This window comes from Bombus pascuorum, chromosome 10 (genome assembly GCF_905332965.1).
Source record: "Bombus pascuorum chromosome 10, iyBomPasc1.1, whole genome shotgun sequence".
Classification (NCBI taxonomy): Eukaryota; Metazoa; Arthropoda; class Insecta; order Hymenoptera; family Apidae; genus Bombus; species Bombus pascuorum.
The window spans coordinates 14159119-14179572 of record NC_083497.1 but is presented as its reverse complement, the minus strand read 5'-3'; the positions used below and the strand labels follow the sequence as shown (position 1 = coordinate 14179572).

General features: G+C 37.7%; 2 protein-coding genes across 2 annotated transcripts; one reads left to right on the top strand and one right to left on the bottom strand.

Moving 5' to 3' along the window:
- Positions 1-14737: 14737 nt before the first annotated feature.
- LOC132911102 (probable transcriptional regulatory protein LMOf2365_1554) lies at positions 14738-16209 on the top strand. Its single transcript, XM_060967504.1, has 4 exons — positions 14738-15140; positions 15260-15503; positions 15601-15763; positions 15853-16209. The coding sequence occupies exons 1-4, from the start codon at positions 14963-14965 to the stop codon at positions 16060-16062; spliced, it is 795 nt and encodes a 264-aa protein (XP_060823487.1). The 5' UTR covers positions 14738-14962; the 3' UTR covers positions 16063-16209.
- Positions 16210-16296: 87 nt separating this feature from the next.
- On the bottom strand, positions 16297-19064 carry LOC132911073 (G patch domain-containing protein 4). The gene is made up of 4 exons (XM_060967457.1): positions 18825-19064; positions 18616-18738; positions 18134-18317; positions 16297-18052 (listed from the first exon to the last, which is right to left on the bottom strand). The coding sequence occupies exons 1-4, from the start codon at positions 18895-18897 to the stop codon at positions 16297-16299; spliced, it is 2136 nt and encodes a 711-aa protein (XP_060823440.1). The 5' UTR covers positions 18898-19064.
- Positions 19065-20454: the final 1390 nt, after the last annotated feature.

The window sequence follows — 20454 nt, the reverse complement described above, 5'->3', positions numbered from 1 at the left end:
TTAGAATAAAATTTTCCATCATTACCAGATTTCTTGAAACGACTCCAACTTCTCTTGCAATTCGACGTTTTTTCTTATCTTTGGTAGCAGTGGAAACAATTTAGACGTGACGAGATACCCTGCTCTATGTTACGAGTTCTTCAAAGTAATTTTCAGTTAATCTTATAAACGCTTAACCGTGAAAATCTGTATCGAACGCACTTTATCCTACAATTTCATTTAGAGTATTTGTAGAGTAAAGTATAGGTATTCCGATTCTCGGTTAATCAAAGTAGCAGTTGCTCCCCGGTGCCACCGATTGAATTACTTGACCAGGCACGTTTCACTCGCTAAGTACTGGAAGTGACTTCGTAACTTGCGGTTAATACGCTGATACAAATTTAAACGGGACACGAAACTGATTCTTGAAACAGTCTCTATGAGTATTCGTCGCTATTATAGGACATCCTGGCTGGATCAATAAACGTTCTACGCTGGGCAAATCCGTCTCTGGCCACGAGCATTTTTATCGAGTATTTATCGTACGAAACCAGTCCAAATTCAAGCAGAGACACGGTCGGATGTAACTTTGCTCTACCCTCGAACGCTTCAAAGGCGACTTAATTCCAACTCGCGTCAAAATAGAAATCTCATTGTTATAAAGATTGATTTCTTTCTTTAGAAAATTCTACAAACTTTCGACAAAATATTCTCACGATCGTTGAACTGTTCGTCGCGATCGAGTTACAGAAACGTTTCTGTACGAGATGGCTATTTCACGATATCATAAAGTGTCCGAAGCGTGGCAACAAGCGGATGCCAGCAACAGCCCAGGTCTGTTGGCGCGTGTACGCGCGCGTTGTCGTGTGTTTTGCGCGCGTGTAGTGTATTTTGCGTGCTTTTCGCCCGAACACATCGAGCACAAGGGGATTCATTAAGCGCGCGTGGACGCGCGTGTACGTGCTTTGTCAGTCTCTATCGGGATGGATGCTCGTGACGTTATGATTAACGCGACTGAATTTTACGCGCGAGACTTCGCATCGAGCCGGTGATTTCCGGCCGAATCGATTAAGCTTTCCGCGCGTGATTCGTGCCCGATCACCGGAATCGATCGACGCGACGTTTGTCACACTGTATTTTTCGTTCATTTTCTCCTCGTTTTTTATTTTTTTTTTTTTTTATCCTTGCGCCGACAAAAAAAAAAATTACACCATGTTGTATGCAGAATTGTTTGACGCGATTTATTTTTTGACTGACGCGAAGATTAGATGGGAAAAAAATTGCAGTAACGGTCAGTTGGTAACAACCGATAGAAAAAGCGAACGACGACGTTTTAAAATTCAGCGAATACATACGCCGAACGCTAGATATCGGATCACGCTTTTATAATTTCGGTACGATAATAAAACTTAAATTGTATGTTTTATCCAATGATTCCACATCTTCCATATAAAAGATTCGACCTCAAAATCGATTGCTACTCCGAACGAAAGGTACGTGATTTTAAATATACGACCCGATAACCGCGTCGTAGTAGATAAAGATCCTTCTCGTAAAACATCCTGCATGTGCTAGATTTCTGTTCCGATTCACGAAATTACCGCGCAATCCTTAATACCCGATTAATTTGACGACCTCGCTCGTATCGCTTTCGTCGACTGACTATACACTGCGTATATCCACGTTTTGATCACACGTCGCTCATCTCCCCGGCAAGCTCATTATACTAAACAGTCAACACGTTCTAGCGAATCGAGTCGATCATGATTCCAAGAGCGTACCACGTCCACGAACTCGTACGTACGTACACGAGCGTGCCGAGGATATCGAACGTGCCTTCTGCTGCTCCTTTTTCCGCTGTTCCTGCTCGCGGGTCATTACACCGGCCCGGATATCCAGTCCGAGAGGATCTCTTTCCGGAACACAATTAAAGGCAGGAAGCGTGAGAGCCATCCCAGCTCCGAACCCGCTCTACTTCGTCTATGTATACACCTATATCTATGTATGTAGGCATGTACGTACGTGTCTTTGTGTGTGTGTTGAAGGGGGTTAGGTTAGGGGGGAGGGTATGTCGAAAGGAGGGCAAGCTCGCAGCGATGGAACGCGAGGGGAGGACTAGCCGAGTTTTCTCGACCCCTTAAATTTCGGCCTGTACCACTTGTTGGCGGCACGCTCGAGCAACAGATGACACCGACCGCCTCGGCGTGCCGATTGTAATTTAATTTTTTCGCGCATATAGATACGCGGCGGTTGTCGCGAGTAGAGATCTCGTTTGTTCTAACGATCCGCGACCTCGATGGAACGATACGACCGAGCGATCGATCGAAGGTCCGCCAATGTAATTCTTCTCTATCGAAAGTCTCGAAGAAGGGACGAAAGTTTTGCAAAGCAGTTTACGAGCGATCATTTTCTCCCAAGATATCTCGGAATACAACGCAATACGAATACCGTAAAAATCATTGTTTCGACAAGTTTGACGATCCTAGGTTTGATTCCTAGGGTCAGTTAACAACGTTGGCGTAACGTATTTTACCGATACCGATAATACTTTGGCAAGAACGTTTTGGAAATTCAAACGCGAAAGTCCCTGTTACACGGCCGTGCGATCCTTAAGAAAACACATTAATAGCTCGACGATAGTTATTGCCCCGAGCGGATACGCCTCCCAAGGTACGATTCACATCCTCCGACTCACTGGCCAGGCTAATATTTTCAAAATTATTAGCCCGTACAGCGCTAATTCGCCGATATCAAGTCGGTTCCGCGTCGCAGCCAAGGTACAAGTAACGGTAATGTCGTTATAATTACCCAGCAGCGGGAACTTGGGCTTTGAATATTCAATAGGCAGAGGCAGCTAGTAGTTCGAGTCAGCGCGTGAACCGTTCGGCCCTTTCAACCCCCTCGTGACGACCTTCCTACTACCTCACGTGAGACTTAGATTTTTCACGACCATAGACCCTATCATCGAACTGATTGCTTATGCTGTGCACAACTACTGAAATTCGATTCCAATGGAAGTCGACTACGTGTAGCGATATCAAAGTGCAGACATACATACTATCGTTCGTAAATATCCGAACGTTTTAGTTGATTTGTAACGATACGGAACGATAACGGTAATAGAGATACTAAGGCTAAAATAACGTACTAACGTCGGATGAATCGCTGAATCCCTACGCTATAAAGATTCACTTTCAAGATGAAACGACAAATTATCGGAAAGGGAAAAAATTGCCAGCAACGAACGATTCCTTACGCGTTATCCGAAATCTTCATTCTAGGAATTTAATTTGCGTTTATAATAATTAGCGCGTAAAGTAACGTGGCTACATGGCATAGGGACGATCGTGCGCATACCTCGGTCCCAACCGAATTAATAATAGAGTTAAAACGTACCCGCCTCAAATTTCAATGCATTATCATTCAAGGGAGGGAATAGCTCGCTAGCTAGAAGCTACACGCAGCGGGCTCGATAATTAGCCTCGGATAAGCTAATTATTTCGATCATTACTATTGCATTAAAATAATTCGACGATACACATTCTAATTATCTGTCTCGTTAAAGTTGAATTAATCATGCTATAAGATCTTGATTTATGCGTATTATTATTTAAATGTGCACAGCCTACACATGTGAAACTTGAATCAAGCATGGATATAAAGTTTCTTTTTAATCGGATATCTCGTTTAGACCTCTCATCGAGGACTTCTGCAAATAATTTCTAGATCATAATACGGTTACTTTAAGTGGGTAATTATACGAAATACTTAAACATTCGTGCTTCTTTATTTCTTTCCATGTTAACCATGATTTCGATCTCTACGTTAAAAATGCGTTCGCTTTTAGAAAAAAGGTTCAATGTTTATTTTATATTATACGCATAATTCTAATCTCCACATCGAACGCGAAATAACGATACTACTTTTGTTAATTATGCACATTCATCGGATATTACGTATGTAACGTACACTTTGCGGAATCATTAACCGCTCGGTATCTTCGCAGGTATGTAACAGATATTTAAATAATTATCGCTGCTAAAATTTTGCGCTGAAAAAGGAAATTTCAATGTATTTACGTTAAATAGTGTACCCAAAGAAAAATTCTACAATTACGCAACATCGTTTTAATTCTGTTCTTTTTTTTTTTTTTCTTCAGCATCTTTTAAAAACTGCCATCTTTCCAACGCGTATATGTATTCCATTTCTAACAAACACACGGTATATCCCATTCATTTTAGGTTAGAGGCTCGTCAAATTCAGTCTCACGGTTATACTATCCACCCCACAGTCAACCATAAACATTTATCATTCACGACGAACGAATCGGCCGATAAAATCGTAAATGCTTCACCAACAGGGAACGCGATACGATATAATCTAAACCTGCCTCGTATTTTGGATATTAGAATGAAATAATAAAACTAATCGTTTTAAATATTAAAATGATAAAAGCTCTCCGTCAATCTACTATACGATTAGGAATAAAAAATTTTCCTGCTTCGAATATATAAAACTTCCAAGTACAGATTTTTCCCTCTACCATACGATACGTTCTGTTTAACTTGAAACGCTGAAATATCGGGGGAAAAATACGAACGAGAGGAAAAAATGTTCGGGTCAAAAATCGTACGATATGGAGGAGAGCGTATTGTACTTTTATCTATTTAATAGTGAAATGGCCTTGAAACGTCCTGCAAAAGCGACGTTACAATCCTTAAAATGGATACCTCAGTGTTTTATTACGTAGCTACGTGTTCAAACGTATTCAAAACACTACAAACTGAGACAGGTACATACCGTATACGTATACGATTATACGTAATCGTTATCGCTATACGATCGCGCGAGCAACGATGAAAAATCCTGGATGAAAGGTCCTGTAGCGAGCGAGAACGGCGATAGAATCTGTATGATGGCGGCTTCTAATAAAAAAAAGTAAGTCGAACAAATCGTTTTCACGCGGTGGGCGCTTCATTTTTCGCGGGATTCGACTCTGGAAATCTATCCGCGTTGCACCATGCGTCACACCGCAATCCGTTGCGATCATCTTGCTGGTATTCGGTCGTGCCGATATTTCAGCACGCTCTAATTAAACTCACGGAAGGAGACTTTCATTTCGCGTGATACGACCGCTGTTTCTACTCGCGTGCTCGCGACATCCCTTTTTTCCAGGGGTGTGACACTGAAAAAGGGTGAGCGGATGGAAAATTTGCTGAGCAGAGAAATTAAAAGGGCCATCGTGACTTTGCTCTCGCCGTCAGAGTGTTTTAACGCGTTTTACCCTCTATCCTTTGAGGTAATTATGTTGTATGATAATTTTAAGCGGTGATACCTCTTGGAAAAAAGGGACGAGAGAGGAACTAGAAAGCTTCGTTGAGGTTTCAACGACTGAAAGGGAACGAGGTTCTCTTAGGAACGAATTTACGTAGAATCAGGTTGACGAATGGATTCTTCGTTTTCTATATTGGTTAAACCTTGACGCATTTGCAACGAAAAAAGAGCCATCTACTTTTTCATATCGTACAGATACACGTAGGTGAACGATGGGATTCGTTGCAAAGAGTTTCTCGATTTTTTTCAATACCTGGATGATTATCCTTTCTGATCCTGCACGAACCATCGAATTAACTTCCAAACTATTTCTCGCCATCGGCGAAGAAGGAGGAACCACGCAATAACTTGGAAATAAGTGATTTGCGATGTCGCAGCACGGGGATTCGGCCTTCGATATACGGACGTTATCGAAATAACTTAATTTTTCGATTACTCGATCCGCCATCCAGCGTCGACTCCACTTCGGAGCTACTCGATCGCCTTGGTTCTCGCCTTCTTTCTTTCTCGTTAATAAAAAATCGATGGCTTCTTCTCGCTCTATTCCCTCGTGTCATTCTTGTACACACTTGGTGAGAAAGCTTGTAACGTCGGTTCTGTATCCCGCGGCTTTTTCGTTTGTTTCGAAATGGCCTCACGCCGTGAGCTGAGTGCCTCCAAATGCGATCTATTTACGTAGCAATATCCGAGGAATAACCCAAGACGAAATTACTCGAGTCCTGCTGCGGGTTAATGCACGTCTCAATTTTTATTTCGCCATCTTTCAGCCCGCTACTATTTCCCCTCGTTGCAGTAAGGCTGAAAATCAAAGATATTGCAACCCTCCGAACTATAGTTGTTTCAAAGTTAGTCATGGAAAACTAACGGAGCGGCAAAATTGTTCCTGCAAATATTTTTCTCTCGATAATTCCTCTGTCAGGGGGAAAAGTGTCAATACGAAACCACGCGTTACCTTCGGACAATTCCTCCGCGTGATTCCGATTTCCCAAGCTTCGCTAACTTGTCATCGCATTGGAAATATTTTTGTGTTTAGGCTTGGAAACTCGAAGAGCAAGACGCGCGCGCGAAAACGAAGGCACGTGCGTGTATGCACGAGAGATAAATTTGCCCGGCAAACCTCCGACGGCAGTTCTAGCTCCGAACTAACCCTCTAGTAATTCAGCCTTTAAGTCAATTAACTTCTTCGTTGCACGACCACGCGACAGATGATTAAGGTACCGTGTTGCTTGCCGCGATAAATTTCTGCGGTTTATTCGCGGCTTGTCCTCGTTCGTATATACCTATGTACGTGTTACGACTGCGCGAATGCTCGATAGGGAGTGTTTCTCGGAGAATAGTCTGGCAAGAATAATTAAGAAGACAAACGCTCGTCATATTTTTGCATAGAAGCAAGACTTCTACCAACGCGAAACGCTCGCTAGTTTTTTTTAATTTAATCGTATACCGAAATAATCGCAAGATTTGTTAAACGGTTGAACGATTATGATACTTGTCTATTTAGTTTTTGGTAAGACTGCTTGTAACTCGTATATGGACTTATCAAACGATTGTAATATAATCTCAGTCCCTTTAATATTTATTTTTACGAAGGAGCGATAGAAATTATGCAAGTTGCCGAATGTACGGCAATTTATAAAAATAACAGTTATCGAGCAAAAACCATGGTACAAATTACGAGATGACAGAGCAGCGTTCTACTTTCTTAGAGTTTCTTTAATCAGCGAAGAATCATTACGAAACAAAGTCAGACTGATTACGCGAGGAAAGAAAAAGAAATATTACGACGTATTTTGCTGTCAAAGCTAATATTCTCGTCTCCTTGCCCGGTTAAATGACAGATTTCAGGGTCGTCGAAATGAAAAAGTTCGGAGAAAAGTTTTCGTTGCGACGCATCGTCGGATGAACTCGATGAACTAAACTACGAGGACACCGATCTCGGAAATGTTCGCGTGGGAAAGACGAGAGAAAAAAAAAAAGAGGAGAAAATTACGGATGAGGAGGTGTTCTATCGTTGAAGCAACCTTTCTATTTGCGTTATCTCTCTCGCAGCTTTTCACGTAGGAATACTAGGTCGTTTCGTTTCTCTACTACCCCTTTCCATCGTCGTTCGGAGACAAACAATCTTTGCTTTATTTAGCATAGTTTCAAACTTTAAGTGGATCGGAGACACGTTGAAACGAATATTACGGTAAAAATTCTCATAACCAGAGCCATTTCTCTTCCATATACGCCTTTCCCCCCTAGTGCTTCGATTCTCAACATTCAATTCTCAGGCCGCGGCTTCCAGCACTTCCCTGAAACTCTCCATCCTCCCCTACCAATCTCCTGTCAGGCCCTCCTTTTGGCCGTATAATCCGCAAATTACTAACCTAACCCCAGCGAGCATCTTAAAGACCAAGGCTTGTTCGTGGTAGATTCAAAGGAGGTAATACCCGGACCAGACTTGGCAAGGATCCGGCAGGGAAAGGCCCTGAAAGAAGGATGAAATACTTTTCTCCTCGCTATCCGTTTCCTCGTTCGTACGCGAACATCCACGTACCGCGTCTCTTTTTTTTTTTCGTCGCGACTTCAGCATCTTCCGGCATGCCTCCGCTCTTCCTCTTTTCAACGATGCTTCTGCAAACACTTATTACACCGAAAATGTGGAATTTAGCCTCATTCAAGGTTGGCCCATTCCGAAACTTTGCCCGTGATACCCCTGCCCTAACGCTCTTCGTTCGCATTTTACAGAAAGTTAACGAATTTTCTAGCAAAAGGATACTTCGAGGTATCCCGGACATTGTCGCGAAATATAAAAAACGTACATTTTTCCAATATCTCTAAAATTCTATAAAAGACATTTCCAATTATCCAACGTTAACGTAACGTAAAAACTGTTCGATGAACGATCATTAATAGCAAGTCAGCTCGCGTTTCTCGGACATCGAGCAACAGATTTCGCGTCAATACAGTTTTACGAGGCGCGTCTCGAGAAAATAAAAAACACGTACGAACACATGCACGACAGGATGCAATACCGAGTGCTTTCGATACGGGGAAAATGCTTAAACTCTGTATTACATAACCCGGTAGAATGGCGTACTATCCCTGAAATGGATGGCACGGTCGTCTCAAAACACCACGGTCATATGGCGTCAGAAACGACCGCGGCGGGTCGAACGCTCGGAAACGCTGTATTTTCTTTCCCTTTCTCTCTTTCTACCTTTCGTTTTGCCTTCCCCCTCGCCCCATCCATGAAGCGCATCGAACGCATCCAATAAAGGTGAGGTTAACGATGGATCGTTAACTTAATGAACGATGGGAACACAGCGTTAAACGCGCGCGCCCACACGTGCCGTGTATAAAAACGTCTGTGGAGAAATTATAGTTGACAGACATTGTCCTCGTCGTTCTACGTCTGTTATAATGGTCGATCCAAAGGGTCACCATATCGATCATCACCAGTTCCATTTAGTTTGCGTAGATGGGTATCCTTCGTTTTTCTTCCCCTTGTGGTTTCTTCCAAGAAACGTTTCATTCTTCGAGAGGATCTGTCGTTCCGAGTATCTTATTTGGAGAATCGCGTAATAATCTTTAATCTGCGAAAACGTACGATATACTTCGTTTCAAGGTTTAATAACGCAGAGACGTGGATTCCTGAATGTGCGAAACTATAAACAAAGCAGCGATAAATTAAACATCACCATACCGATACCCAATCGACGACGATTAGGTACATCATACGACAGCTTTACCATCGACTAAAACGTCAATATCCGTGACATCGTTTCGATCCAATTCAACAGTTACGACTCAATACGTTTTATCATTGGTATACGTCTGTACGTAATAAGAAAAATTCCTACCTAATTTATAAAACCTGAAAATAAGGAGCTCCTGAAATCAGTTGCTTTGTAACCGTATGTTTCATATTGCTGCACGATCCGAGTTAAGAGAATCGAACGGTTAAACGATTTCAATCGAAAGTTTTATCGATCGCAAGATCGTAGCTAGGAACGATCGAGCAGCCGTTTATATGATTGTACGATAAATTGCATCCGTTCGAGTCTTTTTCCTTTTCTCATCTTCAGCGTCGATATAACGCCGATTTTACTGCCTCGTCGACTCGAGATCCTTTTCATTAAGGCTTTTACTGCCCGCTAAATACGCTGCAACGCATACAGTCGGTATACGGAAGAATCGAAGCAAAGAGGCAACGAGAAAAAATACACAAAGTAATACCACTAATCGAAAACCAGAACGAAATAGGAAGAACGAAGTGAGTGTGATGGAAGAGAAGAGCGAAGAATCGTTGAGAAGAAGAATCGGAGGAAAGGAAGAAGGGGAAAAGAGAGGAGAAAGCAACGTAGGAATAGCTAGAAATTGAAAGAGGATGAAGAAGAAAGGGAAGAACCTCGTTCGTCGAATGTTAACCCAAATCATACCGAGCTACACCCGTTTGTTCACCCTCTCAGGCTCGTTACTGGCGACTAGTAAAGCGTCAAGTGTACGTGTATCGCTTCGTTCCATAAGACTGCGCCAAGGTTTCCATAAAATCGCTTTATCGCTGACTCCTTTCAAAGCGGTCGAGGTCGATCTCGAAATATAAAGTCATCACCGTGTGTCGAACGTAAGTACGTATACCTGCAATTAGCAAATACGTAAATGAGTTTTGGGTCGGCTAGAAATTGTTCTCGCGAAAAGTCGTGTTACTTTGTGATCTTCTCTTTTCATCGACGGTTTTTTTTCCACCTTTTAAGACCGTTAAAATGGTTTCAATTTTTGCTTCAATTTTTCCTTCCTCCTGTAGTTTTCTTTTTTCTAATCCATAAACCAAAAAATTTCAAATCTTGAGCCTCCAAGCCAGAACTTAAAATCTTCTCGTGAACTCGTGCTTCCTACGAATATCGCTACCTTAAAGGTATCTTGTTATTCTTAATGTTGGTCCTGTCTTGACTCGCAGAGAATGCTAGTCGGGATTTCTAATTGCTGAACATAAACGCGCGCGCTCGCGCACACGGTCATAATTAATAATAATCGTGAAACCGTATTTTTTCGAGCGGCACGCTTTAATCAACGTGACAAGCGTTTATCTAAATGAGACGTAACATGGCGAGAACTGGTGTGCAATTTGCGCGTTTTAACGCGAGAACGTAACGGATCAAAATTGCCTGGACTGACGTGACGCGACACACCGTGACGAAAACACACGGAGATCGTGTGTGCGCGAACGACAACGACATAAACAACCGATCGCGCTTTCTCTTCGATTCGTCGCGACGTGACGCATCCGTTTTTAAATTGTAAAATAAAAAGGAACGCACCCGGTGAAAATGTCATTTTACATGGGTGTGCGGCCAATGTTTATCGAGAAAATAGTTGGACAAAAATGTGGAAAATATTGAATTTCGAAGATAATAAAAACGACGGGGTGGAAGGTGAGCGATGGAAATTAATTTTCCGAAGCGATTGCTAAAATGCTCTTTCGTCTCTGATTTACAGTTTAAAATAGATAGTTGGCTTTATATTTGTCGAAGATCCTCTTTCAGATCTAATTCCGATGTTGCGTTAGAGCCAAAAAATTGTCATTACATATCGATAGGCGTAAGAACGTGGTGGATGAAAAGGCGAAACGCAACGACGCTGAGCGTCTTGGAGCTGATATTATTTCAAATCACCGAGACGTCTGCCGGATTTTTAAAGAACGACCACTTTGTGTCACTACGTGCCTCAAGTGAGTGAGACGAGGTTGTCGTCGTCGTCGTCTACATCTACGTCTATGTCTACGTCGGTGTAGGACGTTGAGAGGAGGCCATAGGCGTCCAGACGGCGACGTCGTCGCCGGCGCCGAGCGCCGTGCTAACTAGCACCCCTAGCGCACACACCCACGCCTTTATTAAACGTCGCCCGTCGGCTCGCCGTATATGTTTCCCCTCATAAAATTGAACATGGCGTACATACCTATACGCGTGAAAGAGCTCGAAAGGGAGGCCAGAGAAACGGAAAGAGAGGAGGACAGAGAGAAAACGGTCGCTAAATGCAGAACGAAGAAAAGGACGAAGCGAAGGGAAAAACGTATGAATTGCGAAAGAATGGAAAGAAACAAAGGAGACAAAATATCGCGTTGTGATTTTTCAATTATAGTTGGAGTTCGTACAGCTGACGTTACAGATATTAGAGAAATTTCGTTCACGACGAGTGATTCGCATCAAATCGATGCATATGAAACATCATCGGTATTTCCATCGTTTTGTGATCGTACAATATTTTGAGAATGATATTTCTGGATTTTCGTTGTACACGGACATAGCACTTTTTTCGTGAAAGAAGAGAAACGAAACGGGGAAAAAAGAAACGCGTGAAAGATAGAAAAATAATAAAATTCATTTCGTCTCTTAGTAAAAAGAAGAAAGAATTACAAATGGCCTGTGAAGAACTAATGTGAAAGAACGAGGCAAGGGGAGAATGCAGGAAAGAAACAAAGAAAATAAAATTCTTGTACCCTGAATCAGAATGTATCCGCAGTTTTTGTATTCATAAAATACCTAGAGCGAAGCGTGAATGCGATGGAACAAGGTGGTGAATTTAAACGAAGGACAAACGGAAAAGACAGAAAGGAATTCAAGGGAAGACGCGAAAGCAGCTAAACGTTGAGTTGCGATACAGATAATTTTATATTGTTTTCTCCAAAATATACGGTTCTTCTAATATTTCTATTATTCAAAGTATCGATAGAAAGACAAATTTTTGGTCGCTGGTGTATATCCTCCATTTGACACGATACTTCGATCGATCCGATTCGATTATTAAAAAAATACCTTTCCTCCCAACGTTCTAGATTTACGTCCTCTAACAGAGAGCAAATCGTCCCTCTAAAATAGCAGCAGCAATTTCCATGGACACTTCGGACATAGAAGAACGATGATGCAACCGTGTTCGTTGGAAGGAAAGTAAAAGAGGAAGAAAGAAAGAAGGAGGGTAAAAAAAAAGTTACCGTAGACGGAACATCATATAACGACAGAAATACAGAGGATAAAAATAAAAAGACAAAAAATGGAAGGGAGAACCGAAGGCAGGATGAACGAGGGAGAGTGTGAAAGAAACGGGAAAGAGGGTGACTATAGGGTAGATGCACAAGAGGAGGAGAAAGAGGAGGAGAAGGGGATTAAAGTGATCTGGCGAGAATCAGGGCGGAAAGACAACGTGAGTTACAGGATTTATTAGATCCCTGTCTCGAAGTCTTTTAATTACGATGGGATAACGTGACAAAAAGCAAAATTATATATATATATATATTTCCACGAAGGGGTGAGGATAAGAAATAACGTTAACCATTAACGAGTAGTTTCGATATCGGTGTTCCGCACCCTTTGGTAATAGTCTGCGCGGGAGCAGAACATTTTAAAGGTGGTAAAGTGGGTATTAAACTGTAGATGAAATGGCCAAAGCGAAGATAAGAGACAGAGATGGTGCAAGAATTCATGGTACAGCAAATGAAACGAGGCATAAATACGGTTTATTTTTCAGCCGCTTGCTATTCACACTCTTATTGCCTTCAATGCAGTACGAGAGACGCGATCGGACAGAGACCGGGTGCGTTTTTAAGAATAAATTACGCGCAAGTATATTCGCAATGTGCGTAAAATGATTACTAGACTATTGTTGGCATTTCTGTCGTAAATTTAATAATAAATTTAACATTTAATATGAAAGTATGTCAATGTGAAAATGTTGTTGCCTCTGAACAAAGATACGGATACGTTCAAATTATAAGTAACTTTTGAGAATGACATCACTAGTCACTCGATACGAAATTTCATGGATCCTTAAACGACTGCCAAGCGGGAATCGTCGACGATCAATTGCCCGTTCGACAAATTTCCTCGAAAACGAACGAGACGTGCAAATATTGAATTTGCAGGCCACGGATCGCGCCTGAACGCTTGCTCGTGATAAAAAGTTGACCCTCCAATACGTCCCTTTACCCGGACAAGGTACGCTTTACACGAGCAAGAATATATACATCTTAATAGGAATAGAGGTAGAGGGTGAACTCTCGTGCAAAATTTATTAAAACCTTCCATCCTCTCTCTCTCTTACCCCGTCTGGTTAACCGTTCAGAAAGCGGCAAGCGTACGTGAATTAAAGGCAATGACGACACGACGTACATGTCCTATACCTGTTGTGTCAAAGGAACCATCCAATGTGGGGTTAACACGGTTAGATCCCGTCCCCTGGAAGTCGCTCGAGGGTAATTAAAAAGAATGACCACGAACAGCCTGACTAAATTGAGAATTCGGTAGCGAAAGTACCTGGTGAAATCGCGCAAACGCTGATCGATCCACAACTGTATGTGGGACAATCGTTCTTCTTTTGGGTTCAACGTCCATTTCTAAAGTGTTGTGACACGTCGAAATCTATTCGAGAAGAATATCTTAATAACTATAGCACGAACAACTTGAATAGGTTTTACGGGTTCGCTCTTACTCACGGATTCCTAAATTACTATAATAGAATAAATTTATTTGACATATTTCGAACAATTGCAGCTGCCCGTTATTACTAAAACAGGATTATAAAAGAAATATTTAAAACACACGAAGCTTAAAATCATCGAAATAAATTTATTTTAATTCGATAAAAACAACCCTATTTTAAATAAAATTCAAACGTGAAACAAGCTAAACCAGAGCGGATCATATTTTTTAATATACGGCATACCATCGAATTATTATTTATAGTGAGAGATTATGCTCAAAATATTCATGCTAGAACAAATCAAAATAAGTAGAAAGAAATTTTTCATCGCAATTCTACGATATGCGGGTCGCTATACTTCCTGAAGCTCTTCGTTGTCTAAAACCAAATTTCACATGCAAAACGCAGCTTTTTAACTGTAAAATATCGCAGCAGCCATAAAATAGGACGAATCATAATTTTTTTTTTATACAGATTAAAAATTTTTTTATTAAACAACCGAAACTCATTTACTAGTTTTTAATACTTCGTGCTACTTATTGCTAATATTCATATCGTTATTTCTGCGTAATTAACTGAAATAAAATCGACATTAACAATTTTATATGTTACGGTTGTTATTACACAAAATTGTCATTACACATACGGTGGTATAGATACACCTATAGTTATAAGAAAGTATACATGTTCTAGGTATACGTTCTTAAAAGAAATTACAAATTAAAAAACTAGAAAACCAAATTAACTATTTTTGTAACTATCCTATTAATAGGGAATATTTTTTCACAATTTATCTCTATGCGATGACAGTATTATAGTACGCAGAGACGATAGTACGTTAAATAAACATCTACGTATTAAATGAATGGCAAATATGATGAAAAGAGGAAATATATTGTATTATGCAACATACTTTATCCAAATAACAAATAATACCCGCAAACACAATCTTCTATCTCGAAGTATCTTATATTTGGGGAAATTTTAATAGCAAATGTATTTTAATTCCTCTTAACAATTGCGTAATAATAAATTATAATTGTACGATAATTATTGAAATGAAATTACCAGAATAGATGTGACATTAGATTCGATTATCGTCTGTCCTTGTCGATACCAATATTAAATTAACAATTTCCCTGCTACTAAGTTGCGCCAGCTCAACTGAATATCATAACCTCTCGTTTTCAAAATGAAATTTCGAAACGTTCTGTTGTATAATAGATATAGAAATATCTTGATTCAAGAAACCAAAAGGTATGCGGGTCATAGCAAATGGCAAAATATTAAAGCTACAAAACAAGAAAATGATTCCGCAAAGTCACAAATATTTAATACTCTATCAAATAAAATGAAAGTTGCAGCAATAGGTATGTTTCTGATATTTGAGAAAAGTGCATAAAAAACATTTCTTTATATATCTAGTCGAAGTTTTAAGTAAATATCTTTAGATTTAAATTACAATATAAATTTTATTCTTTTGTTAAAGAAAGTGGCAACCCAGACCCAAACACTAATCCAAAATTAGCAAATTTAGTTGGACAAGCAAAAAAAGCTAACATGCCAATGTCTACGTTAAAAGGAATTTTAGAAAAAATAAAAAATGCACAAACCGGTAATACTCATATACTGCCTATGCATATTACGAAAGGACCTACGTTTGTTATGCATATTGTAACTGACAAATTTCTTCATGTAAAATGTAATATTATGCATATATCAAAAAAATTTAAGTGAGTACTCTTTTATACTTTAATTTAGAATTTTTCATTCAGATGTATATTTACTTTAATGTTAAATTATATTAACTTATATGTATATAATTTCTAGCATCAAAGTTTTAGAATCTACGGCATTTTCACGTTTATTCGATTGTGTAACTACCGTTACAGCTTCTAAAGATTGTAACTTGGATTCTGCAATGGAAGATGCATTAATAGCTAATGCGATAGATGTAGAACAAATAGAGGATGAAAGTGGAATGTGTTTTAAGGTACTAAAATTTAAATCCTTTTATTCCAACAATTTAATCAAACAGATTTCTATTTTCGTACAATGTATCCTTATTTTCATTTGTTATAGTTTAAAAGTGAATTTCTTCATCCAGAAAAAATTACAACTCAATTAAAAAATCTAGGATATACTATACTTTCAACAGAAAATGAATGTATACCTACTGATGTAGTTGAAGTAACCGAACAAGAATTATTAAATATAAATAAATTTAAACAAAAACTTACATCAGAAATAAGGGAAATTGTAAAAATAGAGGATAACATTGCATCCCCGTAAATCCATACATAATATGCATATATGTATAATGTACATATATGCATACACATATACATAAAGGTAATTATCAGTAATTACATTAATTACATTATAAATAAAAATATAAATAAAAGAAATTCTGCACATTTGCAGAAGTATGTTACTTTGAATAGACATTGTTATAGCTGATCGTTTGAATGTCTTGTATATATTATGCACAAAATATTAGAAACATGTTCACAATTTTTTTACACTTTAATGTTGATCAACTCCATATCCTTTTATTTCATGCATATTAGAACCTGGAAAATCTAAGATTGACTTTGAGTGAAATAGAGATATCAATAGTTTCTTTGTCATTCTGGGTCTTCGATTCCAAGACCTAGATGAAGTATTAGATCTTCTGTTATTGAACTTCTTGAAACGTGTATTTGTAAATATCTTATTCCTTTGTTTTACAAATTTTTTACTATCTATGGAATAATTTGCAGATTTATCTATAAATTCTTTGTCTTTCTCTGATTTTTCTGTTTCACTTTCATTCATATTTTTCGTATTTTCCTTATCTGAAACTTCCTTTTCATCTTTTATATTGGTTGTTACATTTGTTGTAGAACTAAGATCATTTACATTGTCATTCTTTCTAGATTTCTTTTTTCTTACCTTCACAGTTTCTAATTCTGTTTTCTCTGCTTTTACATTTTCCAGTTCAACTTCAATTTCAGTTATATCCTCGTTTTTTTCAAAGTTTGGCTCAGTATATCTCGCTTTATCTTTCTTCTTCTTTTTCTTTTTGATTTTAAAAATATCCTCTTGAGTTTCATCAATTTTACACTCTTCTTCCTTAAGTATTACATTTGTGTTTGTCACTGTTTCTTTTCCCATACATTCTTTTTCATCGCATCTATTCTCAGTGGTAACTTGTATTTTATCCTTATGCTTTTTCTTTTTTTTCTTCTTACTTGAGACATCTTCGAGTATACGATCATCAGGTATGTAATCTTCCATTTTGGTTTGCTCAATCTCTGTTTCATTTTCATATGCTTTCTCTTCTTCTGGCGTTTCTACTATTGTTTCTAAAATCGATCGACTTCTTTTTCTTTTTTTAGACTTTTTACTTTTATGTTCATTAACTTCGTTATCGTGTACTTCCTCAGGTGTTCCTACATCCAAAGCTTCATTAACACAACCAGATAACACTAAACTATCAACATCAGAGTTATATTTTTTCTTCTTTTTAGCTTTCTTATTTTCAACCTCAAATTTATCTAATTTTCTTTTTTTTTTTACACAATCGGTACTAAATTCTACATGATCATTAAATGTTACTCTTTTCTTATCATTTATTTCATCGCTTAGATCTAAAGCTGAATTTGTAAGGCCAAATTGTGCTCTAGATATTTCAAATTCTTTTCCATTACAAACTTCCTCAGCCTGACATTCTAAATTTAAGCCGGCATTGATAATACCACTCGCACACCTATTTTCATTTACACTATTCTCTTTAAATTTCTTAACTTTGCTGCTTAAACGTACTTCATTGACATCAAGATTTTTTTCGTTAGAAGATTTAGATTCAATATGAAAATTTGAAATATTTTCTGGGCTATTTAATTCCACACAGGGATTTTCAAAAGCATAATTACAAACACTTTTAACTTCCATGCTTTCCTTATTATCATGGCATTTGACTTTTCTAGATGTTGATGCAAATCCAAATCCAGCATATTCAGATTCCTCTTCTATATCGTCCTCCTGTTGTTTTTTATTCTTATGTGCCACAGAAAAATCCTGACCTTTCTTCATAAAATATTCTGTCATATTACCACCATTTATAGTAATAATACCGTTTCTGTTATCACGAGTGCCAACTGAATCAAAGTTTTCTTCGGCATTGCCTTGTTTATCTTTATTACTTTTATTTACATTTAATTCTTTTTGGCCAAATATATTTGCTAAATCCTTCGAACTATATTTATTTACATCTTTCCCCCTTGTAAATTTTTGATAGCTAGTAATAGTAATAAGAGGAAAAAGATAAGAAGAGAATAAAATAATGTTATATTTAACGCTATATGTATGTAATACTTACTGAACACGAGCACGGCTTTGTTTAGATTTCAATTCTAACGATTTTCCACTTAATACACCTTCATTTTCCTCTGTTCGAGCTACATTGTGACATTCATTTTGTCGAAGCTTCTGTAAAAAATCGTTAAAGCTATCTTGATGCTCTGTCCATGCTTCGTCCGAAGCATTCTGTTTATATCCAATACCTATGGGAACAATCCATCTTTCATTAATGATAATTTACGAAAAACTTAATTTTCAAATATTTTAATCGTATAAACAAATTTGACACAAAACTATTAAAAACATTACAATTAGAAATTAGAATATTAAGAAAAAGAGAGCAATTTCATTTCACTTTAACAATTTTGATTTCCTTAAAATTTTGCAATTTCGTTTCTAGGTTAATTCTAGATCATTGGAATTAATTTCAAAATAGTTAAAATACGAATTAGTGACGATAATCAGGGTTAATGTAAAGATCTAATTGTTAATTATATTTACCTGTTGTATTATTTTTAACCGATACACGCACGTGCTCCGTTATACCTTGTTCGTTTGCACCGAGTCCTTTGCCACTCGTCCATCCCATCTTTTCCAACATTTTCTGCCCGAATTTGTTCGAATCTGCAGAAACATATAATATAATTTCGAAGATACAACATTATACTATTTGTTTAAGTAACATCAAATAAATTCAAATATTTACAAACCTTCGCTCCATTCTTTTCCTCGTGGGTTTAGTGTCCATTTTTGTTTTCGACGTGGTTCCGCGAGCATAGACATGTTACTTTAAGTTTTAAAGCAATAATTTATTAAATTTGGCATTTGATAAGTATCGCAGGAAGTATAGTTTACGTTTTCTACTAAATTTAAAAATCGCACAAATATCGTGTCAAACGATTGAAACATGCGAACACAACGTTGACGCAAAATTTGCGGCACTGCTTTGGTTAGGGTGCTCTATTAAAGCGCGTTTACAATGGTATTTAAATTCAAATTTCAGAAATGGTGTAATTCTTTTGAACTCTATTCGTTATATGCTAATTTACATTCGGAATCTAGTATAATTTTTCTGTATACGTTTTTGTATTTAATACAAATAATATTATTGCGTTAGATATATGAGATTATTATAAAATTAGTTGTATCGTATCTTTATTTTTCATTTGCAAAATATTGTAATGCTCCAATTATTTTTATGTTTCTTTATTTTAAGTTTCTCAAAATTCTTTTTTCTGAATAAAGCCGCTCTATTTTTATTACCGTAGTAAAGTAGTACAAGTTGTTATTTCATAAATTGAATAATAACACAAATCTTTTATAATTAGTAACATTAAAAAAATTTATGTAATCTCATATCACAATTACTTCAATTTTACGAAGCTAAATCAGATCTGTAATTACATAGACCTTGACTTTAGATACGGACCACGTCATGGTCGAACTTACTTAATCTCGCACGTGTTGGCCTCATTAATTCCGATTTGATGAAATTAGTTGCATTTGATGAATGCATTTCGATAAGTTGAGGAAAACGCTTTGGATAAAGGTATCGTGGAACGAGTTTAAAAGGAGACACGAGGAAATGACCATGTAACCTTTGCTTTTCTTTAACAGAGAGAGAGAGATTTTCCGTTTCTATCAAACTAAAATGATTTATTCGATTGTCTGTTTGTTTTTTTTACCCAAAATTATGAAATTTTTTAATGATAATGATAAAATTTAAATTTTTAACGAAGAGTCAAATTACTGCTATTTATTATCATTATCATTTTGTTTATATTTCTATCAAATTTAAAATTAAAAAAAGCAACTCCGTAGGAAAACAACTTATCCCCTGAATGGTAAAAAGAAGAAATAATCTTTTAGTTCTCGTGCAGCGTTAAAATAGAAAACGATGTACGTAAATAGCTAACTATATATGATCTTGAATGTAAATAGCTAAACGTTCAACAGCTATTTAACGTAGAACCTTCGAAGGGGAATTATTTACTTAACTAATAAGAGGACAATGACTCAGTTGCCAAGAGAATAGGTTTACGTGAATTTAGACTTTAAAGGAGGAAATGATTGTAGCGATGAGCGGTACTTCTATATTTAAATTTGTTGTCTTTTCACTTGACTGTGTTATTTGTTTAAGTTTAATGGGGAGATAGAAAGGATTAAAGTTCAAATGCAGTTACAACTACAAATATGTATCGTCATATAATCTACGTTTAATCTAAGCATTATCGTTATCGCAACGATAACAAGACGGAGAAAGATCCCTGAGCTTTTCTTTTATCTTTTATCGCCTGTTCTCCGAATTTTCCAAATATTATCAATTGGACTTAGAAAACT